Source organism: Rhinolophus sinicus, chromosome 12 (genome assembly GCF_057876585.1).
Source record: "Rhinolophus sinicus isolate RSI-liver-muscle chromosome 12, RSI-T2T, whole genome shotgun sequence".
Classification (NCBI taxonomy): Eukaryota; Metazoa; Chordata; class Mammalia; order Chiroptera; family Rhinolophidae; genus Rhinolophus; species Rhinolophus sinicus.
The window spans coordinates 56,720,819-56,747,591 of NC_142512.1; the positions used below are offsets into that span (position 1 = coordinate 56,720,819).

The window sequence follows — 26,773 nt, forward strand, 5'->3', positions numbered from 1 at the left end:
AATCTCGTCTGCGTCCCTCTTAGGACATTTGTCATTGGACTTGGGGCCAACACTAATCCAGGGCAATCTCATCCTGATATGGTTAACTAATTACATCGCAAAGACCCTTTTTCCAAATAAGGTAACAGTCATGGGACCTGGTGGACTTTTCTTTTTTGGTGGAGGGAGGGGCCCCGTTCAGGAAGCCCAAACCAGGAACAACCCAAATGTCCGTCTGTAGAAGAATGGATAAACAAACGCAGCTATTCCTACGATGTAATGTGCTTTAGCCATGAAGAGGCACTGCCGGTTCATGTGACGACAGATGAATGTCAGCGGAGGACGTGGCGTGAGAGAAGCCAGACACGAGAGGCAGGAAGCAGCCCAGCAGCCATATGCAGGAAGTCAGAAGAATGGTCCCCACATCAGGCGTGGGGGCGGTCAAAGACTGGAAGGGCCCAGGGGCACCCCATTGGGACAGGACACGGTCTGGCTAACCTGGCTGCTGGTTTGTGTGGGTGAAAACAGTGGAGCTGTAACTAGAGACGTGTGCATTTTACTGTCCGTATGTTGTAGCACAATTAGAAAGGGGTCCTCAACCAAGACCTCAGGCTGAGGGGAAGCCTGCAAGGTGAGGGCCCCACCCTTGGAGGTGGGGAAGGGTGTGGAGTGGTGCTGTCAGCCTTTGGGGGAGTCAGTGACTCTGCTGTTTGAAGCTTTACCTTGATACCTCACTCCACCTCTCTGAGCATCAGTTTCCCCATCTGTCAGGTGGGCGTGTGAACCCATCTCATATACTGCACTTCCACAGGTGCGGAGGAAGTAGCCTCACACATGTGTGGACGTGCTCACGTGCATACATGCACACTCACGCCTTCACACCTGCAAATGCTGCTTTCGGCCTCCTGGGCTAAAATCTGTCCAAGCAGATGGGGGACATCTGGGACAGGGCTAGATTAGGGCTGCCATGATAAATGACCACAAACTGGGCAGCTTAAAAAAGCAGAAATGTATCCTTTCACTGTTTCAGAAGCTAGAAGTTCAAAATCCAGGTGTGGGCAGGGCCACACTCCTTCCAAAGGCTCTAGAGGAGGATCATTCCTCCTCTGCCAGCTTCTGGGGGCTCTAGGCGCTCCTTGGCTTGTGGCTGCATCACTCCAGATTCTGTCTCCTCCTCACATGGCCTTTTTCTTCTTCCCTCCAAATCTCTTTCTGCCTGCCTCTCATTAGGACACTTGTCACTGGATTTCCGGCCACCCTACTCCAGGATGACTTCATCTCAGATCCTTACTTCAGTCACATCTGAAGAGACTTCTTTTCCAAATAAGATTCATTCAGGGACTGGCTCGGTGGCTTAGGTGGTTGGAGAGCCATGCTCCTAAGGCCAAGGTCTGCTCTCCCTGGAGCTGGGCTGCTGTGAGCAGCTGGAGGTTGGCGTGAGCTGCCACAAGCTGCTGAGTGCTGCTCTGGACTACCGTGTGCTGCCGTGAGCTACCTACTGTGTGCCACCATGAGCGGCCAGCAGCCAGGGTGAGTGGCTGGTAGCCAGTGTGAGTGGCCAGCAGCCAACGTGAGCTGCCGTGTGCTGCCACGGTGGTAAAAGAAAGGGGAAAAAGAAACATCCATTCACAGGACCTGGGTGGACATGCCTTTTGGGGCCACCATGCAACCCACTCCAGTGGGATTCCCACGACATCACAGAAGCAGGGACAGAGCTGCTCCTGGCCATGTGCTTACAAACGTGTGGTGTGGGGCCTGAGAGCTGGGGGCAAGTCACCAAACTCCTTAACTGAGACTCCAGACTCAAACCAACGCCCCTCTGGGCTGGAGATGGGATGAGGTCATGAGGGAGGCCTGGCCCAGGAGGCCCCTCAGGGACCATGACTGTGTTTCCGGCCGTGAAGAATGATGAGAAGGAGAACATGGGCAGCTCTCACCCACGGACCCTCACTTACACGCTTCTCCATTTCACTTGTGGGCCGCACCACCATCCATCTGCTTCTCTAATGCCCATCCAAAGAGGTCTTTCCTGTGATCATGGGGACTCGGCAGACTCAGGGAGATGAGGTGACCTTCCTGGGTCACCCAGCCAATACCTGCAGACCTGGGTTTGGGCCTGGATCTCTCTGAGCCCTGGAGCCCATGGCCTCCAGAGATGGAGGCATTTCCAGCTTGGCCGTGGGTGACTGAGCAGCTCCCACTAAGCATGTGGGGACAGCTGGGCTGGAAACAACTCATGGGGGGACTTGGGCCCTGTGGACACTGGGTGGCCCCTCAGAACCCAGAGGAGGGATCAAGGGAGTGCCCCAGTTCCTGTTCTTGGGGTCCAGGTTACACAGAGGACGGGAGGTGTCTGGTGTTGTGTGGGCCCTGGCTGTGGCCTTGCATGGCGTGGGATGGGGCCTGGACACAGGCGTGGGGGCACACTGGGGCTGCACGTGGCTTTGGCAGTGGGGTTCCTGGGGCCGACCTCCTGTGCATGAGGTGGAGGGCAGGGCTGGCTCGGGCCTGACACAGCCTGTCCTGTGGGATGGACGGAGCAGACGAGGTCTTTCTGTTGATGGCATGCCACTCAAACCTTTGAGCCTTGGACCTCCAGCTTATTAATAATGTAAGTCACCCAACTGGAGAAAGAAGCAGACACTGGGCTGGGCCCCATGTTCCTGGTACCCTTGGCCTTAGCATGGCATGTGCAGGGCTGTGGAACTCTAGTGGGCAGGAGTCTAACTGTGGGTGTTCAGGAGACAATAGCTCTGCCGCACCCCAGCTTTTGGGATCGGGAAGGACTTCTGGGGTGCTGGGCTGCATTTACTCAGGATGCTGTGGACTGAGGGACTAGAGCTGGGCAGATGGCACTGCCCTGAGTGTAGCTGGTGGCCTTCATCGGGCCTGGGGGAAAGGGGGTGAACTGAGGTACCCCAGGTCTTACAACTATTCAAGGGGTCTGCTGGGCAGGGGTGGGGCTGAGGGACCTGGGGAGAACCATGAACACTGAGCCAGGGTTAAGAATTCCCAGGGCAGCCGGAAGAGGGAGCAGGGTGTCTCAGGGCTCCCCAACAGCGTGGCTGGGGGATGGGGCTCTCTGGGCCTGGAGATTGTTTGGGGGTCACGTTTATTGTTTTTGTTTTCTCTGATTACAAAATGAATATATTTCTAAAGGGAAATTTGGGAAATACAGCTAATTATAAAGAAGAGAATAAACCCAGGAACACTTCCTTCAGTCCCTGAGGCCGCTTGCCCAGGAGGAGTGAGCCAGACAGGCCTGGGCTCGATCACGGCTGCTGCAGCTGGGGTTCTGGGGCCCCCACTGTCCTCCTTGCTGCCCCCTCGCCACCCCCACCCACAGTTCACTAAGAGGGAACACCACTCATTCACAGGGAGGGCCCCAATCCCTACCCCAGACCCACTGCTGCAGTTCCAGCCACCAGGCCTGCCAATAGCCCTGACCCGGCTCTCCCACTTCCATCTGCCCTTCCTGCCTCCAGGAAGCCCTTCCTGACTGGCCCCACCCCAGCTTATTCTGCAGTCACTGCAAGGGCCTCCGGCTTCCAGCAGAGGGTCTCCAGGCTCTTCTCCCAGCAGAGGGTGGATCTCCTTGGTCTCCCAGTTGGGGCGGAGACCCAGGCAGGGCTCCCAGTGTGACGCCACCTCCTGTGGATGACCGAGAACTCGGCAGAAGTGAGGCGCATGCCAGAGCCAGATGAGGACTGAGACGCCATCACGCTGGGCTTCTGTTCCCAGCCGGGCCTGGTGTTGGGAAGGGGGTCCGGAAGGGAAGGCCAAATGTCTGAGTTGCCACCCCGGGGCACCCTCTCACTTCCCCCAGAGATTGCAGTCATTTAAATCTGGAAAAAATTGGGTTTCACACTGCTGCTGTGAACCTTGGGATTGACACTGATTTTTGCCCTTCTCCTGCGGTCCCCTCCCACCCTGGCCCCCAGGCACAGAGCTGGGGAAAGTCTGCGCATCTAACACCCACTCAAGGGTTAACTGAGGCCAAAAAGCAGCCACTCTTGTTCTGAAGCGCCCCCAGCCCCAGGCACTGCTCCCTGGTCCCATGGTCACCACGGGAGTGTGGGTGCAGACAAAGCTGTGTTCATCCAGCCTTGGGTTTGATGATAGCAGCACAAGGACCCCATTCTCTGCTGTCCCCATCTGCATCTCCTCCCCCAGAAAGCCTGACATCCAGGGAGGGCCCCGAGGGCACAGGCTCAGCTGCTGAGGGGTGGGGGGAAGTAATTCACGAGGGGCCTGCGTTGGGGGCCGGTTCTGCCTGAACGGGAAAGACAGCTGCAAGTCAGCTCATCATGTCTTCAGCGGGAAGCTGCCTGCATTTTTACAACTGATTTTTGAACCTAAAAGTGGAGGTCCACATCCAGCCTGTTAAATGTAATCTTGTTGGTTTCAGTCCAATATGATCTTTTGGAATCCGGTTCCAGATTCCCGTCATACGTTAGTAGTTCTTCCAGCTGCAGAGATGGTGACCTGCCTCGTGGTGCCTTCAGCCCAGTGACTCAGTAAACAGGCTGGCCCAGTAGAGCCCGTGGCGGTGGCTTCCCAGTCAGAGGTGGTCCTGGTGGCAGCTTTCTGTGGGGGCTGTGGCCCAAAGCCCCCAGCTGTGGTCATGAGGCCCACATTTTTCTGCTCTTGTAGTCAGGACGCAAATGTGCCCCATTCAAGAGTGTTGGGGCTTTTGAGGACCCAAAGGCCAGCCAATCCATGTCCTGGTTTTGCAAAAGAATCAGGGGTCCAGGTAGGTGAGAATGCAGATGAGTTACTGTCTCAATCTGTTTGCTCATCCCTAAAATGGGCATGATCATCATGACATCTGTGTCCCAGACTGTGTGCAGAGGATTGAATGAGTGTCTACGACAGCATCTGGCACCCAGACGCCCAAGTTATCATCTAGGCCAGAGAGGTGGACCAGTGGCCTCTCCCAAAGCCTTGCCCTCTGCATCTCAGTCTGTGCCCCCAACCAGGGCTCTGTCCATCCCCTGCACTGCCCCTCCTGGGCCAGCAAAGCCAGGTTGGTTGGTGGGAAGGTGTTGTGAGCACGTGGCCCTTTCTTTCTGCAAGCAGCCCCCACTGGGGCTCCCTCATTCATTCCTCTCTGAGAAGCACCCCCCTCACCTCCACTTGTTGAAAGCCGGGTCCCAGGCCCCAGCTGTGTCACGACAGTGTATCTTGCTCGGGCCTGGAGGTCTCAGGAAGCGAGTGGCGGGTGGCTGCTGGGCCAGGGCCTCCTCCAGACCAGAGGCCTGGACAGGGGGAGGCCACCGCGGAATTTTGTCCCAGGGGTGGAGGGAAAGCGTTCCGCGCGGGGCCGGGCCGTTGCCACCCCCCTCCCCCCGCATGACCTTCCCGCGACACGGATAAAGGCCAGCAGGGCGGGTGGCGCCTTTAAGGGCGCAGCGCGACGGGGTCGGTGCCAGGAGACGCCGAGCGTGCCCCGGGGGAGCCGCGCCGCGGGCGGAGAAGAGCGGGCGCTCGCGACCAGCGAAGCGCCGCAGGGCAGCCACTCCAGACGCGGCCCGCGTGGTCACTTGCTCTCTATTCGCACTTGCTCGGGGGTGGGGGCTGGGCAGCCGGTGTCTTCCGGTCGGATCCCGGCGCCGGATCCATGCGGTGGGGGCGGGGAGCTCTGCGCTGATGAGGGCCCCCCAGAGTTGGGGGGCCGAGCGGGGACAAGGGGCACGTCGGAGTCCCCATGCGGGTTCCGGGCCCTCGGAGCGGGTGAGACTGCGGTGCTCGCAGGGCGTGCGTAAAGGAGCGGAGATTCCGCCCGAAATGCTGCAGAGTCCGCGGGCTGCGGAGGGTGGGGCTCGGGGCTTGGGTCGCGGTTCCTCCCCAGCCCGCGGTCCAGGAGCCCGAATTCGGGAGGAAGCATCTGGCGCGGGGCTCCGAGCGCACCAACTTGTGGCGACCACTCTGCCTCCGGTTCCCCAACCCCCTCCCCGCTAAGCGCGGAGGGAAGATTAGATTTCGCTCCTCTCTCATCAATTTTCTGTTTAATGTCACCGGGCCCCATTGTGGCAGAGGAAAGCACGTCACCCAGGCCATAAATTTGCGATTATGGTGCCTCCGGCCGCCTCCCCCTTCTAGGGCGCGAGGCGGACTCCGGCAAGCAGGTCGGGGATCGGAGCCCAGCCGCCGCGGAGCCGCTGTGCGGTAGGTGCTCCGCGCCTCTTCTCCCGACGCGGGTCCGGGAGGCGCGCCCCGCCGCTTGCCCTTCGGCTCAATTTCCAAAGGGCTTTTGTTTCTGGCTTGATGCAGGGACTTTGCTTTTTCCCCACCACCTCGGGAGGCTTTTTGCATCGCAAATGCCTGCTATTAAAAAATACAAATCAAACAAAATCTGTTCTGGTAGAAAGAAAAGCCACTTATTTGCGTCTGCGCTTTCATCGGGTGGAGCAGGCAGCCGCAGGCCGGGCTGGCGTTTGCATATTGAAAGGGACCTGGGCCCAGCACTAGCTGGAGACCCGGCTCAGGAAAATGTGCTGGAAAAGGCTCCGAGCGGAAGAGGCCGGTGGGAGCCGACCCCAGGGCAGGCTCCTCTGGCCTTCCTTGTTTGGGTCTTTGGAAGAGGGATTTTTCTGGGAGTATCCCTTTGGGACCCTTTCCAGCAACACGCACTCCACTCCACCCCGTTGGTGTCATAAATTGGGGGCGGGGATATGTATTTGTGCAGGTCAGAAAACAATGGATCTACTGAATGATTTTTAATTAAACAATCAACTGCCCTGTTAACAAAAGAGGCGGTGGCAGTGCTCAGGGAGGCCGGGGCAGTGGCCCTGTAGCTGTGCCCCAGCCAGCCCCAGCCCGCTGCTTGTCTCCACACTGGGAGGAAAGGGCTTTGCAGCAGGCCCAGCTGCTCTGTGGGAATTTTGATGGGAATAATTTATTTTTGGTCTATATATGCCGCAGGTAACCAGGCCAAGGACTCAAACCTCTCAGAAATAAGAGGGAGGTGAACAAGGCATGTCTGGAGCCTTCCCAGCTCTGATTTCTTCCCAAAGGCAGGCTGGGGAGGGAGCCTCCAGCCTTGGCCATCGGACTCGGACTCGGAGGGAAAGTTCTAGGTTGCTACAGGCCAGGGCGGGTTGTGGCTCTGCCCAGAGGCTTGTGGGGGAGGGGTAGGAGATCTGGGTCTGGGATATGAGTGGGGAGCTTGGCAAGCAACAACTTTACAGCAGGAAGAGGAGGGTCTGGTGTGTGCCGCTCAAGCCTCCAGTTTTTTATATGTCAGAAGCCAGTCTGAATGGGCAGCGCCTTACCCTCTGGGGCCCTCTGCTGGGGCAGAGATGGGAGGAGCAGTCCGGTAGGGGCTGGGGCTTTTCCAAGTCTGGGAAAGTGAGGAAATCCAAAGGGAAGCTGGCTGCCTGGTTCCTGCCCACCCTGGGGGTGAGAAGTGTGGGGGTGTGGAGCTGGGTGGAAGGGGCAGGTGCCGGCCTCCTGCTGCCTGAGCTCTGTAATTGGTGCTCAGAGGAGCCATGTGGGGCCTGTGTGGTGGAGTTGGGGCTGATGAGCTGTGGCCCCTGCCCATGGGCATGCCAGGCCCCAGTCCTGGTCCTTTAGGTTCTGTGCCTGGCCTGGCTTGTCTGCTCCAGCTCTGCCTGGGCAGGCTGGGTTTCATCAGAGGAGACCCTGACACTCAGCCTGCACCCCTCTCCCAGAGCCCTCCCCCAGTGTGAGACCAGGCCTAAGAAATCTGGCCCCTGGAGGCCCCATCCAGACATACCCTGACAGTGACACGTGTAAACACACCCAAACACAGCCATGAAGAGCGGCCTGCAGCAACTGCTTATTCGGCACTTTCTCTGGCTGGGCTGAGGCTGGTCTGCGAGAGGCAGGTGTCCTTCCAGAGAGGGCAGGCAGCCAGACTCCGGTTGGGTTGGGGGTGGGGGGAGGCTGGAAGCACTGAGTAATCTCCCCTCATCAGGCCCTACCAGAGCTTTTGTCCCCAAGCCGGGTAGTTCCAGCCACTAAGCCATCCCGCCCCCATTCCCGTAGGCGGGGTCTGGGCTCCCGCCATCAGGAGGGTCCTTCCTCACAGGCAGGAAGACAGAGGGCCCAGTTTGGGTCAGCCTCCAGCAAGGAGACCCTGGAAGTGCGTCCCCACCCCCAATATCTGCTTTAGAAGGTGAGTATAGAGCCCCAGAGAACCGACTTCCCTCCACCTCCCCCAGACTGGGCTGGATGCTTCCTGTGGGGAAGAAGCAGGACCCGCCTTTGGGGAGGACAGTCTCTGGCAAGTACAGCCTAGAAAGGCACTGTTGGTTCCTTTCCAGGCTTTCCTGGGGGTCCCCGGCCTTCCTCCAGCAGAGGAGAAAACTACCAGGAGGCTGGAGGGGATTGGACAGTGGGGAGGGGGAGGGCCTTGGGAGGCTCCCCTCACTTCTGGGGTGGGGGTCCCAGGCATATCCCCACCCCCATTCCCCGTTTTAACCGTAATAACAATCACACTGTCACTAATAAAACATCAGGGAGAAGCCTGGCAATGGGACGTTCCGGCCCGTTTATGAAAATCACGTCAATTTAACCCAGATGGGTCTCCTGGCTGATAACCTCACACAACCAGCACCTGAATTATACTTTCCCTGTGAACACACTGCGTTATATTTAGCCTCAAATTACTGTTCCGTGTTTAACAAGCACCTTCCCTGAGCCGTGGGGGCTGGGCAGCCTCCTGACCTGGTTGGAAGAACCAGCAACAACAGAACTAAAGCCCCCTGCCCCGCCCCCAAAGCTGTTCCTCTGACTTCAAAGTCTTTCTCCCCTCCTGCTCTTGTTGCCTTTTAAAACTTACAGCCACATCCCCAAGTCTGTCTTGGAGCCTGTCTGTGGCCTGCTCAGAGAGCAGGTGGGCTACCATATGCAGGTCCCTTCCTCAGGCCCGAGCTGGGACCTTCCGGGGAGAGATTCAGCCCGATGCACAGGGCCTCGGTGATGCTGGAGGGAGGCCTCCCAGGAGGGGTGTGACCAGAGGACCCTCCCCGCCTGGCCTGGCTCCTGACAACCCTTCTTCCTCTATTGGCTGCCTCCCCCACCCTGGGCCTCACAGGGGCTCCCTCCCCTGCCACCTGGCCCTCTGGGCCCAGCAGACCCAGCTAGATAATGAAGGGGATGTGACTGGAGGCTTTGTTTTCAGGGGGGCAATCTCCTTCCCTTTGAGGAGGGTTCTGGGAGATCTTCACCTCCCTCTCCCCTCCAAAACAGACCTACCCCAACAAAGCTTAAGTTCCCCAAAGACAGGAGACCTGGTACAGAGAAAGCCACCCCCCAGGCTAGGCACAAATTCTAGGCAGCACCTTGTTGTGGGCTGGCTCTGGCGCACTCAGACCTTCCCCCTCCAACACCCTTGCCCCCTCTAGTACACTAGCCAAAGGCTCTGATGAAAAGAACCATGCCCACGTGATGGCAGAAGACCTCCTTTACAGGGATGGGTGGGGGTCCAGTCCTGTTTCCTGGAGGCAGGAGTGTTGCTGAGGTCCAAGCCCCTCCAGCCAGGGCACTTCTGGGAACGTTTGGTGTTTTTTTATAGGAAGGATGCAAACTCCTAACCCCTACACTGTCCTTGGAAACCCGAGTGGGCTGTGGGCAGCTATGTTCCTGATGGAAGTGGGGTAAGTAACACTGCCCTCCTTCTGAGGGGGGGTACTGTAAACCACTTCTGCCCCCACTCAGGCCCCAGGCCACCTCTCTTCACCCTCCTGCACACACTGTACCCGCAGCTGCAGGGCCCCCTCCAGACAGCCTCTGGACCTGGCCCCCTGCACCTCTGGTGGAAAGAATTAAGTCAATTTTTGTCAAGAAATTGTTTCTAATTTGTCTTTTGCCTAATGGTCCAAGGAACAATGGAGAGGCACCGGTAGGCCCCGGCACAGCTCTGTTGCTCTCTGGCCCAAGCATGCATTCATTTGGAGCAGTGACTAATTCGTGATTTTATGTAACTCGCCTGACATCCCCAACCCCGTGTTAAAAAATTATTTCACGATTTCAGACAGAGTGGGATCTGGGTCTTTCAGGAGCCAGGAGACCTAGATATGCTGCCATGCTCAGGGCCCAGTGTGTGGGTGAGGACCGGGGGACTGCCGGGGTGGGGAGAGGTTCTGGGGCCTAAGGGACCCTAGGCTATGTGCACAACAGCAGGCTCTCTGGCGTGCTGGTGGAGCATACCATGAAACACACACTGTGCGTGATGTGGAAGTGTGTGCATGTGTATGACGTGTGAGCACTTGTGAGTCTGCACAAGTGTTGTACGCGCACGAGTGCAGTGTGTGTCCAGGTGTCAGGGCACAGCTGGCTGCATGGGGCCTGTTTACCTTCTCCCCAGACCAGAGGGCAAGGCCGGAATGCAGTGTGTGAGGTTGTGGAAGGCCTGTGCCCCTGCTGAGGACGTACTGGGAGTTCTTGGTGGCCCCTGGCTGTGCTCCAGGCTGGGGCAGGGCCTGTGGGCTGGCCTCACTGAGCCCATTCATTTGTGAAACTGCAGGTGATTGCAGACACCTGGTGGGCTGGCTCAGCCCTGACCCCTTACTGTCCCCTCTCTTGTCTCCTCTGTCTCTCCCTTCCCAGCTGAAGGCGAGTCTGCAGATCCCCACACCATGTTTCTCAAAAATTAAAAACATTTGTTAGCTCTGGACAGCAGGGAGAGTAAAAAAGGAAACGGGGAGGTTTCCTCAGAGCTGATAGCGCGCCCAACCAAACATGCCCCGGCCCGCCGGAGCCTGGGTCGCGTCTTCCGAGGGGAACACGGGAGCTTATTTTGGTACTGCGGGAGCTGCTGCGCGGCCCTGCGCCCGCGCTGGGCAGGTGCCAGCCCCAGCCGCATCCAGCAGGCCCGGCTGCAGCTATTGCTGTAACAACTGTTTTGAAACAGGATTGGGGGAAAAAAAAAAAAAAAAAAAAAAGGCCACTAGATTTGTTTTAAGCGACACTGGGGGGAGAAGGAGGAGCGAGGCGGGCAGGGAGCTGCTGCGTGGCCCAGGCACACCCAAGGCCGTCAGGCCCACCCCACGCGGGCAGCTTCTCTTGAGATGCGAGACAGGAGAAGCAGGGGACAGCTCTCAGGGGTTCTGAACGCCAGTGGTCACCCCCTAAATTAGGAATCTGGCGGTGACGAGCTGCAAGGATCAGAGCGAGCCTGCAGAGAGGAGGGAGGCCCCAGACCCAGGACCCGGTGCCGTCCTCTGCCGTCCCATCTCCCGCCTCTGGGGTGGGGCCCACTAGCCAGGCTTCAGGGCCCTCAATCTTCCACCCGCAGGGGCTGGGGTCCGGGTTTGGAAGCCTGGCGTAGGGGGTTGGGGGTTTCTTACCAGCTGGCTACCCCCTCACACACACACTCTAGAGGAGGGTGGGGGCTGGATAAGATAGAGGCCCCTCCCCTGCCCCACTAGGGGGTCCGAGGCTGGAACCCGGTGCCGGCTTAAGCAAGGGCCAGCGGGGCCGCTGCGGGGCGGGCTCCGGTTGCTCGGAGCAATTCCAGGGACACCGCTGTTCGCTAAGGTGTCCCATGTCTTGGATGGAGAATTTTTCTTATACCTTTTTTCTTCTATTTATAAAAATTTCAAAGGGAACTTTAAACTTAGTCTTAAGTTAAAAAAAAAAAAGGTAAAAAAAAAAAAAAAAAAGATTCCTGGGCCGAAAACGAGATCACCGGAGAAAGTCAGTAACGGAGAACTCCGCTTCCAAAAGAGAGTAGGAAATGTATGGTCAGCGAGAGGCGCCCTGCCGAGGGCCAGGGCTCCGGACACTGCAGGAAGGTGGCCGCGCCCCGGGGCGCACGGACCGGACAGCCTTAGTGCGCCAGGCCACCGAAGCCGGGGAAGCAGCGTGAGCCCGCGCGCTCCGGGACAGCGGGCGAGCGGCTCCCGGCCTAAGCTCCGGCCACCCCCGTCACCCACCCTTCCGCGGGCGCAATTTCTGGAGCGGCGCGGGGCTCCGGCTGGCTTTCCACGGTGTGCGTGGGAAGCGGACGGGTTTCGCACGTAGACGCAAGGTCGGGACCCGGAGGAACCCCCTCCGTCCAACGCTCACACGCAGGAGCCGCCGCTCCGATTTCACTCTCGGGAAGCCAGGGCAGGAGCCCGATGGTCCGCGCCAGACACCCCCGCGCCGGGTCCCCCACTCCCGGGCCCGCACCCAGGACCTAATTCAATTGCCCCCGGCCTAATGAATAGCCGCGCGCTAATCGCATCTCCGGGCGTTTTATGGATTTATGTGTGCCGCCTCTCCTTCCGCGGCCGCCGCGCGCCTGGCCCGGGGTAGCTTTGGAAGGCGCCAGTCTCAGACTGGCTAGGGGCTCGGGACGCCGGGGGGGGGGGGGGGAGGAGGGGCGGAGTGGTCCACACCGCAGGACTGGGGCGTCGCTGGAGCCGGGACTCGGGCCCGCGCGCTGTCCTGAGCCCTGGCCTGGGCCCGCGGAGCCCAAGCGCTTACCTGCCAGCACTGGGCTCTCCGGAGCTGCCCCGCTGGCCGCGCTGCCCGAAGCAGGCGCCCAATTCCGGAGCCCCCACCAGTGGCCCAAGCCCCCAACCCAGGTCAGAGATGCCCGCGGGCGAAGGCAGGCCGGGGCCGTGCGCCCGCTTCCCCTTTCTCTCCGGATTCCTTTGATCCGCGGGCTCTCCGCCGCACCTCGGCTCCGGGGCTGCCGGGGTCGGCCCGCGGGGGTCCTGGAAACGGTCCCCAGCTTATCTCCTTTCATCAAGCGGCCTTGGGCCGCCTTGAAACCGCGGAGCCAGTAATTGCTTTTTTCAGGAGGCCCTGTGCGGACTGGACAACAGCCAATCAGCGCCTTGTTTACACTCGGTGATTGACAGCCTGCTGGTTGAGTGCCAACCAATCCCGGCGGTCCCGCGGGAGCGGGCGGGGGAGCGCGGAAAGGAAGAAGACAACAGAAGGCCTCGGGCTTAACCCCTTCGTGTCCCTATCAGAATGAATTGGAGAATTTCTAACGCTTATGCCTGCGTTGGTTGGCATCTAGTTTAAATATCCTTTTTTTTGTACCCCATAGGGGAAGGCAGAGGTTCACGTGGAGAAAGAAGAGCAAAAATAATGTATCTATCGCTATTCAGACGTCACCTTGACTCCTGAGAATAAATAGCATTTTGTTGGGAAACCAAATTCTAAAAGAAATATTTATTTGGAGAATATTTAAAAAAATGGCTTGCATATGATTACGATGAAGATAATTATTCAGTGGGTCTTTTTAATTTGGGCGAGAATTTAGCGGATTTGCAGGAGGGCGGCATGGATAAATACTATGCACGATTTTCCTATTGTGCATGTCAAGGTGAATATATTTTAAAAATCTAGTTGCAGGTGAAAAAAGGGCAATCTTTGTCTTGGCCATAAATCCCCGATTTTCATTTTGATCGGTGCTCTGTTGCAAATAGTAGCCGAGGGAGGAAAACTGAGGGTCTTAAGATAGATGGCCAAAGACGCAGGACCGTCTCCCTGGGGTCTGATCCCGGGGAAGGGGGAAGAATGGACCAGGCAGGCGACTCGAGAGCCCGTGTTCCCCAGACCGCGGGCGTGTGAGCATTTCTGAGCTCGATCCGAGCAGGTGGAGGCCTCAGAGTGGTGGAAGGGCCGGGCAACCCAAGGAGGACTCTGTGCTTGGAGCTTGGGCCTACCTGTGCCCTGGTTCAGCCACCTGCCACAGATCCCAGGTATAAAAAAAAGCATCTGCTTTAACGGGTGTTGCTGTTTCTTCTTCTGGCCTCTGTATACCAGAAGCCAAACGTTAAGATCTGATGGAAAAAAAAGAAGAAAAAAAAAGGCCTCCCCCTCCGTGCGGACACGCGCTCCTACTCGTCCCTGCTCTCGCTCCCTCCCTACGCCACTACATTCCCATTCAGCAGCAACGATCTGCGCAGAGAAGCTGCGCAGTCGCGGGGCTTGAATTAGGCGCCATCGGGTTCGGTAGTAGCCCTGCTGCTCCCTGATTGGCAGCTCCCTGGCCCGGCGCCAGCCTATTGGGAGGCCTGTTTACGCCGAATGAGTGGCACGAGCTCCCGGCCGCGGAGAGCCGAACGACCAATCAGCGCGCCGGCTGCTTGGGGCTGAGTGGCACGAGCTTATTAGTATGCAGGGCCCGTGGCTCGCCGCGCCGGGCTGCAGGTTTGAGAGCCGCTCTGGATGGGCTCGCTAGAGTCGTTGTTGTGGAAGCGGTGCATTTACAGTGCAACAGTCAGCACATTGAAATACCAATAGGAATACAAAACAAAGTCACATTTACTGGTTTAATTGTATTGCATTCAATTGTATCCAGGAAACAGCCTCCAGTAAGTAACTGAAATTGCTTTCATTTTTTGTTTTTGTATTTTTATTTTATTTTTATTTTCGCTTTGGGGATTTACATTTTTTTAAGCAAGAGAAAATCAGGGTTGTGATGTTAGGAAGTATATATCTTCCCTTTTAAAAATCCGTTATAATGTCGAGGTGTTTTTTTTTTTTTTAAGATGGACTGTATATAACAGCGATTTTTTTCCGTCTGAAAAATCTTATCGATCGGTTTAAAATTCCCCCCGTAATGCGTCCTTGCTTTGCTCTGAGCGCTTGTTGTTTCTATCGATACCCAGCATTAAAAATAAATAATCGCGACAGGACAGGGAGCGTCAGGCTGCGTCCGGTGCGAGCCGCGCAGGCGGCCGCGGGATGACAATCGGCGAGGTCTTGGACGCCACCAACGCGCGCTGGTTCCGGTGGCACCATGAACGAACCCCGATTGTTTGTCCCCCCTTACCCTGCTCCCCTCCCTGGAGCTGTCGGGGTGGCCCCGCCCGGTCGCTCTGCGGCGCAGGGAACCGGCCCCGGCCGCTGACCAGAGAGGTTTCCGGCGCCGGCTGGGTGCGGGGCGAGAGGCCCGGTCGGGACGGGTAATGGCGACTTTTTTCGGGTTTCGCTTTCCAGATCCGAATTGATTTCGGAATTATTTTTCTGAGAGTGTGTGTGTCGGGGGGAGGTGCGGACGGAGGAGGGGGCCGAGCGAGGCCAGCGCAGCGGGGCGTTTCCACCGGGGGCTTTCGGGGCAGCGCACGGAGCTCGGGCCACGGCCCGCAAGGCGGGGTCCGCCGGCCGGTGTGCCCCGGGGCGCGGGGGCCCGACGGCGTCCCCGGCCCTGGGTCCTCTCTCTGGAAGTAGTGGTGGTGGTGGGGGGCGGGCGTTTCGCAGGGAGCGGGTTCTTCCGCCGCGCGCTAGCAGTCCGCCTACGGTATGCGCCTGGCCCCAGCCCAGCCTGCAGGCCCCACGGCGTCTGCGCGCGCGTAGATGGTGCCGCGAGAGGCGGACGGGAGGGAATCCTCGTCCTCAGCGGGCAGCCGAAGCGAAGAGGGTTTTGAAGTGTATAAGTTAAAACCAAAGCAAACGTGAGGGTTCCCACATCCTGGAGTACGCGAGCCACCCGAAGAGGGGACGGGCGGCTCCAGGGACCGCGTCGCGCCAGCCCGGGGAGCCCGCCAGCCCAGGTTCCGAGGTTCGGTTCTTTCCAAAATGCCCTTGTCAGCGATTCTCCGGCGGCGCAGGCCTCCGGTCCGCCGCCGCCTGCGCTCCATTTTCTCTCTTAGACCTGCCCGATCCGGGACTGCGGCTCAGTCTTCTGCTGCGGCCTCTCCTGGAGCTTGGGATGGGGGGTGGGGCTCCGAGCCTGAGACCCGCGGGTGGCGACGCCTGGACTCGGCGGCCGCCCGTCCCTGCCCCGCTCCCTGCCCGGGTCGGGTTCCTCAGGCCTCGGGAGCGGCGTGCTGGCGGACCGCGAGGCGCAGCGCAGCCTCTCCCCGAGAGCGAAGAACACAAAGAAAAGCTCCCTCCAACCAGTAAGAATCACAGCGGCACAGAGGGGCGACAGTAATCCCCCCCGTTTGCGTAAAACTCGAGCGGACTGGCGAGGAAGGACGAGTGGAGCCCGCGACCCGCCCGCAGGATGTGGAAGATTAAAGTCGCTGCCGGCAGCCGAGCCCGCGTCCCGAGAATCCCAGCAGCTGCGCTTTCTGGATAGTTTTTAAATTTCTTATTGGAAACAAGAAACCTCACAAAACAAAAACGTGGCGCACACGACCCCCGCGCACGCAGCCCCCGGCTCTCGGCGCCTTTGAAACCGCAAGTTCCCCACCTCCCTCCCCTTCTTTTTTTCCTTTGTCCCGCCCCGCGCCCCCAGGCTCCCGCCTAGCTGCGGCCCCGGCGGCCCGGCGTGCACAGTGCAGGCCCGGACGCCAGCTAGCCGAGTTATTTGTTAGACCCGGGGAGAGAGCTGGCGATCCCTAGAGAGGAGGGAGCCCCAAATCCCTTTGTATGAAGTTGAGAGACAAAGAGAAGTCTTTGTGTGGGGCCCATTTAGTTACAATGCAAAAGCCCTCCGAATAAATATTAAAAAAGCTTATCAGCAGAGCAAATATGTATTCTCTTAATACATTATATTTTCGGTTATAGGTTAAATCAAACACAAAATAGTCCGCAAATAAAACGTTGTAAAACCCGTAGTATTAAATATAGCAATTTAAAATGGTATTCACGAAATGGAAAACATCTTAATCGCTTTGTTGTCACGGTGGGACGGCAAAAAAAATCAAGATTTTCTGTAAAGTTAAGACTTATTAGGCCTTTCCATCTCCCTTTTGTTGGAGGTGATATCAAATATTAAAACAATGTAGATTTAGGAAAATGAAGAGAAATATACAAAATGAAAGAGGTCCACGCGGGCGTACAGTCGTGTAGTTTGCCCCGCTCTCAGCGTCTGAAATTGTCCCCAGTTTAGCCTCGGAGTGGACTCTCCGCGTTGGAGGGAGTGGAAGAGAAGGGAGGTGGGGTCATTTTTATGAGGCCCTGCGGGGAGGTGGAGGTGAACAACAGAAGCCCAGGGTCTGTTGGGACCCGAGCTGGGGCGAAGGTTGCACTGGACCCAACCGACTCTTTGAGGGTCGAGCCGGGCTCCACAGACCGGGAATCTCCCGGCTGCTGTGCCGCGCGGAATCTGACCCCGGCTTGGCGACCCGGGGCAGGAGCTGAAGGGAGAAGCCCCGTTGCGGATTTCGGGCGTTGAGAGAGACCAATTTCTGACTCTCAAAGCACTCTCTCCTCCCTCCGATCTGCAGGGGATGATCCTGGGCGAATTTGATTGGGGGCGGGGTGATTGTTCCAACCTGGCCAGGAAGCTCCAGGCTCGGAGACAGCAGGCCGGGCTCTGCAGCGTGGTGGCCCAGGTGACACTGGCAGCCGATGCAGACGCCAGGGGCTCGGGGGAGCTGGACTGGGGTCCCGGCTTAGTGCTGCGGGCTGGGGGCCTGGTCCCATTGAGGCGGGGGCGGGGGGGGGGCGGGCGGTGAGTTCAAAAGAATGGACCGAAAGAAAGACGCATGGGGGGATGGGAGAGGGAAGAAAAGAAAGGTTATAAAAAGAACTCTTGAGTTACAATCAATAAAATTACTCGCTTAATTAGCATGGTTATTCGGTTAAGCGGAATGCAGTAAAAGCTGGACCTCGCATTTGGGGAGGGGAGAGGAAAAAAGCGAGCGTGGACCCCAGGCCTTTTCCTCTGAGACACCTTTGGGCAGTGGGGGAGGGGGGAGGGTGTGCGTGTGAGTGAGTGTGAGAGTGTGTGTGTGTGTGTGTGTGTGTGTGTGTGTGTACGCGCACGCGCGCGCACGAGCGCGCGATGGCTTCGCAGATTTGGGTTTTTATCACCCCGCGGAGCCAGCAGCCTTTCGCCGCTGCGCCCTCGCCACAGGGACCAGCGGGGACGGGAAAGAGAAGCTGCGAGCGGTGCACTGGGTTCCCCCAGACTCCTCCGGCCCGAGCGTGGCCAGGACGGTGCGTGTGCGCGGGTACCTAGTGGCCTGGCGCGCGCGCCTGCAGCAGGGAGACGCGCTGAGCGCTCCGATCTGGCCACCGGGGGTGGGGGGTGGGGGACGGGGGACGGGCGGGGCAGGGACCCTCGGGCAAACCGAGCCCACGAGTCACCGAGTTTCCTCTGCTTGCCTCCGCAGACTATGGACCTGCACGGCGGCCGCCGGCTTGGCGCGAGGCCGCCCGCCGAGGAGCCCAGTCCGCCGGTGTGCTGACCAGACCCGCGGCCGCAGCCGGTGACCTAGACGCCGCGGTCTCCGCGCCGCCCGCGCGCCACCCGCGCCCCGAGCCGCCCCTGGGCCCCGGCCGCGCTGCTCCGGAGAGGCGGCGGCGGGCCGGGGCCGGGGCCCGGCATGGATGGCCGCGACTTTGCGCCGCCGCCACATCTGCTGTCGGAGCGCGGGAGCCTGGGCCACCGCAGCGCCGCAGCCGCTCGCCTCGCTCCGGCTGGGCACGCCGCACAGCCCCCGGCGCACTTCCAGCCCGGAAAGTACTTCCCGTCGCCGCTGCCCATGGCTTCACACACAGGTCAGTGCCGGCTGGGGCGGGCGTGGGAGAGGGGGCCCTGCACCAGGTGGGGACAGTCGGGGTTTGAATGCGCGCCCGTGCCTCCTCTCCGAGCTTTTGCAGAGAAGCCTTCGATTTCATTTCCCTGCTCCGGCACCGCTGGCAGCCCGAGCGCGAAGCGGCTCCCAACTCCGGCCCAGAGCCGGATCATCGCGGTTTAGAGCGGCGCTTCCCCGGGGTCCCCAGGGTCTCGGAGGGTCAGCCCAGAGCTGGCTAAAAGTGAAGCCTTTACCCCCAGCCACCTCCCCTACCCCTTCCTGCAGAAGAACCAAATGCCGCGGAAACCTCATTTTATTTCTGTGTGGACATCCTTAAGACATTCCGGGGCTGGGACAACGAGGCACTTTCTGCGTGAACAAAACGGCTGTTGTGACTGGGGGTGGGGCGCGTGGGGCGCACCGAGGCCTCACAGATTAGGGCGGTGTGCGCACCGTGAGCGTTAATAAGGACTGTTGGTGTCAGACGAGCAAATCCTGTTTCTATATAAAGCCTTCAAGTGTCAGGGCGAGAATGGGTTTGCAGGGGATGGTTTTGCTTTAACAAGTGCTTCTGGTATCCTGCTAAAGCCGGACACTGCGTGGCTAGAGCGCGACCCAGGGGGAGCGCAGCGTCCGCGGCTCGGCTGGGGGCGGCGCGGGCTGCCGCAGAAATTCGGTGCAGGCGAGTGAAGAACGAATTTGCTCCAAGAGGAGAGAGCTGGCCGCCCCTGGCTTCTATCCTTCTGATACCCTCCCCAGCGGGTCGGTCCTTGGCAGAGCCTACCCGGGCCGCCAGAGCAGCCCCTCTCTGGGGTGGCTTTTATACTATGGTGGAGCTAGATCAGAGGAGAAGCAGGGCCAGGCGCAGGGTGGCTAAGGGGTAGCTACCTCGCAGTGACCCTGGAGGTCACTGGCCAGCCCCACTGACTTTGCAGGAAACCTATGGGGACCCGATGGTCACCCTGGAAGGTTTGCTTGCCTTTGTTTACAGTTTGTTCTAAACATCAGAAATGTTTGCCTCTTTTTTGTTGTTGTTGATTTGGCAGTAACAGTTATTATTGCTAGCTTGATGAACTGTGAATACTAATAAAATTATATCTGCTTTAATGGGATTACAATTAGTGTGTGGATTAAAACGGATGGCAGAGTTGGGCTAGAAGGGGAAATGTCAGAAGGGAGGGCAGTCAGAAAGAGAAACGTAAATTTCTTAAAGAGAAAAAAACACACGAAATTGCTTAATTACTAGTGGCCTTTTAGCATTTACAACATGAGCAGATTCAAAAAGTTAGACGCAGCAGGGAGTGAATGGGCCATCCCAGGGCTCTCCTGGAATCAGCTGGGGCCACCTCCGCTTTCCCTGTCCCAGGGTGAGCCATTTGCAGGGCTGTCCTTTTTTCTCTCTTGCTCTTCCTCCTTTCTCTCCCTTTCTTTTTTCTCCTCTCTAGATTTATAACTCGAAAAAGTACTTACCTGGGCCACTAGTGATTTAAAAATACCTGTCCCTCCTACCCCTGGGTGGACATGCTGCCCACCTAGCTCAACCCACACTGGGGGCTCATGGGGGCCGCAGGACAGTGCCACAGCTTCCCTATCAGCCCCTTCTCCTGTTGGAGGCCCATGGCCCTTGAGGGTGGGAAGGCTGAGCCTGCAGGTGGGGGTGGGGGGGATTGGCTGCCCCCTACACCGAGGCCCTGCCCTCCAGCTTGGAAGGCCCTGGACACTGAGACTTTCCCTGTCCTGCAGAGGCAAACTGGGGCCCTCACCCTCGGGCGGCAAGGCCAGGCCTGATTCCCATCCCTATTCACCAGCCCCCACAGCCTGGCCTGGTCCGGGTCAGCTGCCATTTCCCCTTTCACCACTGTGTCCACATTTAGGCACCACCAAGTCAGGCGGGAACATGTTGAGTGGCCCGAACCATTGTCTTGCTCATTCCAAGTTTGACCACGTGGTTCTTGGAGCGCAGGCCAAGGAAGGTTTGGAGAAACTGGGTGGGTGCTGGTCGGTGTCCTTGACCCAGACCCTTCCGCCTTTCCTACATGCAGGGTACTTTAGAGGGCGCTGCAGGTCCCCAGGGCACCCCCAGAGTGGGCCTGGAAGACCACATGCCCCCTGCTTCTGGAAGCGGTTTTCCACCCCCTGGTGCACCCGAGAGACCCATTGTGCTTGGAGCCGGTCAACCCATTTGTGACAGGAAGACTGGCCGAGCAGGCGTCCATCTAGAAACATCTGCCACTGAAAGAGCCTATCGAAATTGCTGAAAGCCAGTTTTTAAAATTTAGCTACATCAATTTTTAAATAAGGAATTACACCGCTAATCACTTTCTTTTGGTCTGTATATATGGTCTAGTTTAGAAACAAAAAAAGTGTAATTAAATTAAAATTTGTTTATTCATCTCATGTGTGGATTTGCAGATGGCTAGTTTTGGGGGACTCTTCCCATTTCTAAGGATGGCCTTGGGTCTGCAGGCCAGGCTGCAGCAGCTGCCAGGCCCTGCCCCTCCCTCCACGGGCTCCTCCCGGCAAGGAAGATTGCTCTGAGCTCCTTCCCATTGGCCCGCCTCTAGCAAAGAGTGCGACCCAAGCATGGGAGACGAGTCCCTGGCTTCCAGGACTGCTCCTCCCTGGCACGGCCACCCGGGCTGGGCCAAGGGTTTCCCTCCCTGCCTGCCGCCTGTGCTGCTTTCCCTCATCCCCACCCAGTGCTTTCAAAATGTCAGCTGGAGGGACCCTGATGGGACGTTGGGCTGCAGGGCTTCTTCTGTTGTTTCTCTAAAAATGAAAGTGCCCACAGCTTTGTCATCGGGCTGTAGGGTTTTATGGTAAAGTTCTGTTCCAGTAACCTTGTCACCAAAAGGTGCAAATAAAATGTTTGGAGTCATTATTTTTAGTGCAGTGTTAGATTTTGTCTCTAATACAGATGGTCCGGAGGCAAAGCTGTGAAATCTAGGGGGAAAAAAGGGAAAATCAACAACGTACCAGCCCAAGGTTTTTCATCAGCACTACTGCCTAGAGCAATTGGGGATCACGCCTCTCCTGGAGCGTGTTTAATAAGGAGGCAGCCTGGCTGGGGGGAGCCCCGCCCCTCTTCTGGTGGTCAGCTCCCGTCCTCCATCCTTCTCTGTCTGTCCCCTGAGGGGCGAGCCTTCAAGAATCACTGGGTCTCCGCCTGAGGAAGGCACCAAGAAGGTGAGGTGCCGATTTTAGTCTGGGTTTCAGCAATCTGGCTGTGGGTTGGGTTCTCCTCTTGGCCCCTTCTCCTGTTTCCCTTGGGAGGTAATGGCCTTGCCTGGAAGCCAGGTGCCTGGGCCTGGGGGTGTTGGGAGTAAATGACAGCAGGTCACCTGTGGGGGGAGAACTGCAGACTTCCTGCTTGAAGTGCTTCTGATTCCCAATCTCAAAAAGAAAAAAAAAAAAAGAAAAATGCAGTGGAGGAAAAAAGATAATTTCCTAGTGTGAAAAGACCCCATCAAAGGTTCCCCCTCCCGCCCATGTATTTTTTTGTAAAGAAAAAAATACATTTTCGTAAATACCTCATTAACTCAATGACACGATGGAGTGTTTCTGCAACAGTTACCAACATTAAGTAGGTGTGAGAAGAGTTCCTTTCCGCAGCCTCTACCCATCCTGCTCTGCAAGTGACGGAACCAGACATCAAAGCCCCTGCCAGCTGCCCCAGCCCAGGAATCCAGCTCCTGGCTGTTGGACCCGCCAGGCTGTGGCCAACATGCCCGCCCCACCAAAGCCATTTTGGGAATGTAGGTTTTTTTTCTCAGCGGGGCTTGTGCTGCCCTCATGTCTGATTATTCCTTTAAGGGTATTCCTATAGGAATATCCAGTTAACGTGAATAAGAGTCAAATTAGTGAGCAAGGCAGGGAGCACCCCTCCCCTGGAAAACACTGCACCCCCATATGCTCTCCCCGGTGATTCTCAGAAATCTCCCAACTCTGCTGCGAGACTGGGTTCAACAGCCCGCACAGACAGGACAGAGCGCATAGGAGGCTGTTAGCATAACATGGATGAGGCTAAAAATACCCCTCAGAAACACACATAAAAAAGCCAAATCCAACAACAGAACGAGCTAAAAATATTCCAGGCTTTGGCAAAGAGCACAGAGTTAAATAAATTATACAAGAGCCATTCATGGGAGCAAGTTGACTTTCTCTCTTACGGGAACTTGGTTCAAGCTAATAAAAATAATAATTTACTAGCCACTGAGCTTTGCATGAGTTTAAATTTAATTGGTGGGGCTTCTGGCGTTTGTCACTTTGTGGTGATTAGTGGGCTTGCCCTGGCCTGGGGCGGAGTGGGAAGGCAGTGCCTGAGCTGAGGGTCCCTAGAAGCAGGGGCAGTGCCCCCCAGCACCAGGGCCTGGATGCTAGGGCAGGATGCCCAGGAAGCAGAGGAGGGAGGCTGCTGTGGGGAGGGCAGGAAGGCAGAAAAGGGACAGGCAGGGCGCGGCTATTTTAATTTGATAAATGATCGTGCACCTTTAAGAGTGTGTTTTAACAATCAAGATACACTCCAGCAAGTTGATAGGATGTTCGCTGTCAACTTACATATGTCATCAGAGCAGGCTGTGAGCATAAATAACGTGCGGGAGCACAATGCACTGCAGCCTCTCCTGGAGCCTGCAGGTCGCGCTCCCCTGTCCCTGGGCGGGCGCTTCTCTCTCCTGGTGTCTAGGGGCAGTGGCCAGAGAAGGACAGGAGTGAGGGGTACTTTGGCTGGGGTATTTCCATTCTGGGGAGTTCCCAGGTCTCCCCACCAAAATAAGAGCACCATACGTCTTGCTCAGAAAAACCACTGTGGGTATGATGTGAGCTGGAATGGCAGCATTGGCTGGTGTATTTTCAGACAGCAGATGTCTAAGTTTAGCTATTTCCCAGGAATCTTGAACTTCCACCCTAGGATTAGGGTCAGGGTAACCCCCTTGGTTGCTCCTGCACGAAACACCCCGGGAAATCCTGGCAGGCCCTCCTAACTCCCAAAGGACTACACTTCCCAGGATGCCCCTGGTCTAGCTGCAGGGTCTGAGCCTGGGACCGGCCCTGAGCTGGGAATTCCCAAGCACAGATGGAGGTCAGCCAGCACCACTGGGAATGAGTGCTTTCCGGGAAGGCGGGAAGGCGGAAGGGGCCTTGGTGGCCACCCCCAGCGCCCTTTTGCCCTTCCTCCTGGAAGAGGGCTGTGGGGGGGCGTCCTCCTGGCTTCCTTCCTACCATAAATATCTGAATATAGGCCCCAACAGATGGGAGGAGCTGCCCCTCCGCTCTCCCCTCCCCCCCAGCAGTTGCCTTGATTGGAGTGGCCAGAGTCCCTGAGGAATTCCCAGCAGACCTCCTGATATCAGCCCATTGCACAGAGCCTTCTCAGAGGGGCCTGGTCATGCCCATGAGGGGCGCACATGAAGGAAGGGTACATGGGGACTCTGGGTGGCATTGGGGCTGGTCTCTGCCTAGAGAGTCCCACGAGAAAATCCTGAACAACCTTTGGGGTGACCCCAGCCTCACGTCCTCAGACAGCAGTAAATCCCTTTCTTATTGATACCCTATTGACCAGCATCCATCCTGACCGACTTCTGGCTGTTTCCTAAAAGAAATCACCCCTCCCAGGACAGAGGCGCTGCCCGAGGCTGGGCTCCCCATCACATATCCAGAAAAGGGTCTCATGCTGCCGCTCCCCGCAGCTTTCCCTGGGCTGCCCTTGAAGACGGCTGTCCTGGAAGGCCTTCGTTTGGCAGTGGGTCACATTACTTTAGCCACATGTTGTGACTTCAGGGCTTCTGGATGCAAAGCACGTTCCCTGTGTGTTTGGCAAATGGGTGACTTGCTCTGCCTGGTTCCCACCTCCTCGCCCGCCAAGGACTGGCTCCTGGGGTAGCCTGGTCCCCATTGACCTCTGGGGCTGCTTGCCCCACCAAAGATGCAGCATTACAAGCAAACAAAATACCCCGCAGCCTGGGCTGCGCAGTGGAAGGTCCGGGCCTCGGAAGCCCGTGGGCTTGGGGCCGCCTCGGCTCTGCCCGCTGACGGTTTTATGGGATAATATACCGTTTAGATCACGCAGGCCTATTTGTCAGTGGGCCGCCCTGTTTGTTATATAATATTACTACCTCCCATGGCCCTGTGAGCAGCAGCCGCCGAGGCCGAGGCCGGGGACAGGTGGGGACTGGGCATGGGCTCAGAGGTGCTGGGGGTGCCTGTGAGGTTGGTGCTGGGTCCGCTGAAGCCGAGGGCCTACAGGGAGGTGTCCAGCGCCCGGCTGGGAGCCAGCCAGGCGGCGTCTGTGCTGCTGCAGCTGTCCAGACGATTAGGTTCCAGATGGGATCAGCCAGGAAGCGGGGCTTCTGTTTTGTTTTCATCCTGACCCTGGTGGGGGGGGGGGGGAGGGAAGAAACAGGTGGGTTGGGTTCCCTGCCCCCTCTTCCCCCCAAAGCCCCCCCAACAAAGAGTCCAGTGTCTTCAGATGCAAAGACTTTTGAGGCTGGGTGGGGGGACCACTGTGTGGCTGGAGCTGAAAGGAAAGGTGAGGCAGCCCTTTCCCTCCTGGGTGTAGGAACTTGGTTTTCCACTGAGAATGTCCAGAAATGGGGGGAAGAGGGGTGGGGGAGGTTAGAGGGGTAGAAGGAGGCCCATAGAGGCCCCTGAGCAGCAGGCTTGGTCCCCAAAGGGCAGTCTTGGGGCATCCCCCTCAAGAAAGAGCGAGTCGTTTGCTATGTGAAATAAGAAGGGAACCACCCTTCCGGTCTGTCTTTCCTGGGACCTGCACAGGTGGCTCCGGGGGAGGCATCACGGCCTCCATCACAGAGCCAGGCCGGGCAGCTGGGAGCACACCTGGACAGGGTGAGAAGAACGCAGATTGGGGACAGGCAGAGCCCAGGTGGGGACAGTTTTGGGGTGGGGAAGGGGCTGCACCCCTGGGCAGATGTCCACCCAGCGTCTCATCCAGCACCATGTGTCAGGTTCCCTCTTAGACACGGATAGGCACTGCCACCTGGTCCAGCTCATGGCCCTTTCGTGGGCAGAGGCAGAGGCCCACCCTGCAGACTGCAGACCACGCCGTCCCCACCAGCCAGCCAGTACATTAACTGGGAGAGCTCACACATGCCCACAATGCACAGACACACATCATACCCTGCTCGCCTGTGATCTCACACACACACACGCACACGCACACGCACACACACGCACACATGCTCACTCATGCTCACTCACAACTGTCCTTCAAGGAATCAAGTTGCGGTGGCCCCTGGGGGAGCCAGCCTGCCAGCCCTCCGATCCGGTCTGTCTCCACTTCCCGCCACCTGCTCCATCTCTCAGCTTCTGGCCACCTCCTGGGGTGAAGGTCAGGGCCCCCAGTGACCCCTGTGGCACACAGGTGGGGGGGCGTCTGCTGGGCTTGGCACTGGTGAGCTGTCCACCCTTGTTTCAACTCCCCCCTTCCCAATGCCGGGCCCCTTCCTCTGGCTCCGAGGAACTCGGGCTGCCTTTTCTTGGCACTGCTGCAGGCTCCTGCCACCTGCCCCATGTGGAATTCCTCCAGCAGAGCCTATGCTCCAGGAGGTGTCACTTTCCCACCCCACCCCTACCTGCAGGTCAGCCCCCAACCGCCCCCCCCAGCCCTTAGCTCAGCTCCCACCCACCACCGTTTCACTCCACTGACCCAGAAGCTTCCCAAACACTTCTCCTCTTCCCGGCCCCTCCAGGAGCCACCCGCTGGCTCTGGCTCTCCCTGTGGGCAGCTTCCACAGCTGCCAGTGCCCAAGCCCCAGCTAAGCCCCAGCCGAGGTTCCCATCCCCATTTGGTCCCCAAGGGTCCTGGTCTCACATCCTTTCAGTGCAGCCATGGCGAAGAGCAACAGCTGCAAAGGCCCCCCCTCCCCAGCCCTGCTCACACTCGACCTCTCCCTCCTTCCCACGAGGGCCTTCCTGGGCCCCCAGCCCCGCTGTGTCCCGCGTGCTCTGTGACCTCTCGGCCCTGGGCACCCTGGGCGGTCTGTCCCACCAGGCCTCAGCAGCCCCCATCAGCTGCCCTGACCAGCGCTTGTGGGCCTGGTACACTTCCCAACACTGGGCCACCTTCCCCAGGGTCCTGCGTCTGGGCTGTCTGTGTCCTTGCTCCCTTCGTACCCCCCAGAGCTGGGCTGGCTGTCGCTGGCCTCCCCACCACCCGTCCATGCTGGGGCCACAGGGGGGAGTGTGCCCATCCATGCTTGGGTGACACACATGTCCCTGTGGACATGAAGGTAGGTGACGGGCTCTGGGAAAACAAGTTAGGCAGAGAAGGGCGGGAGACACATCAGGGTCCGATGGCCCTGGTCTCTGCTAAGACTGCAGGTGCCCTGCCCTCCTACCTGATCAAGACATGCGGACATTTGGACATCGATGCTGGCAGTGCCCTCCACATG

General features: G+C 58.1%; 1 protein-coding gene across 7 annotated transcripts in view; it reads left to right on the forward strand.

Moving 5' to 3' along the window:
- The first annotated feature begins 14,070 nt into the window (after nucleotides 1–14,070).
- BAHCC1 (BAH domain and coiled-coil containing 1) overlaps nucleotides 14,071–26,773 on the forward strand; it is a 61,591-nt gene continuing 48,888 nt past the window's right edge. For 3 of the 7 annotated variants that reach the window (XR_012492299.2, XM_074320385.2, XM_074320390.2), the window contains exons 1-2: nucleotides 14,072–14,264; nucleotides 17,961–18,348. Coding sequence is in view for 6 of the 7 variants with exons in the window: in XM_074320385.2 (XP_074176486.2) it covers nucleotides 18,174–18,348 (175 nt within the window). In the remaining variant the exon portion in view is untranslated. Of the gene's footprint in view, nucleotides 14,265–14,386; nucleotides 14,859–16,780; nucleotides 17,178–17,609; nucleotides 17,785–17,960; nucleotides 18,349–26,773 lie in introns of those variants that run through there. The other 4 variants (XM_088788895.1, XM_074320389.2, XM_074320387.2 and 1 more) reach the window with 4 other exon arrangements.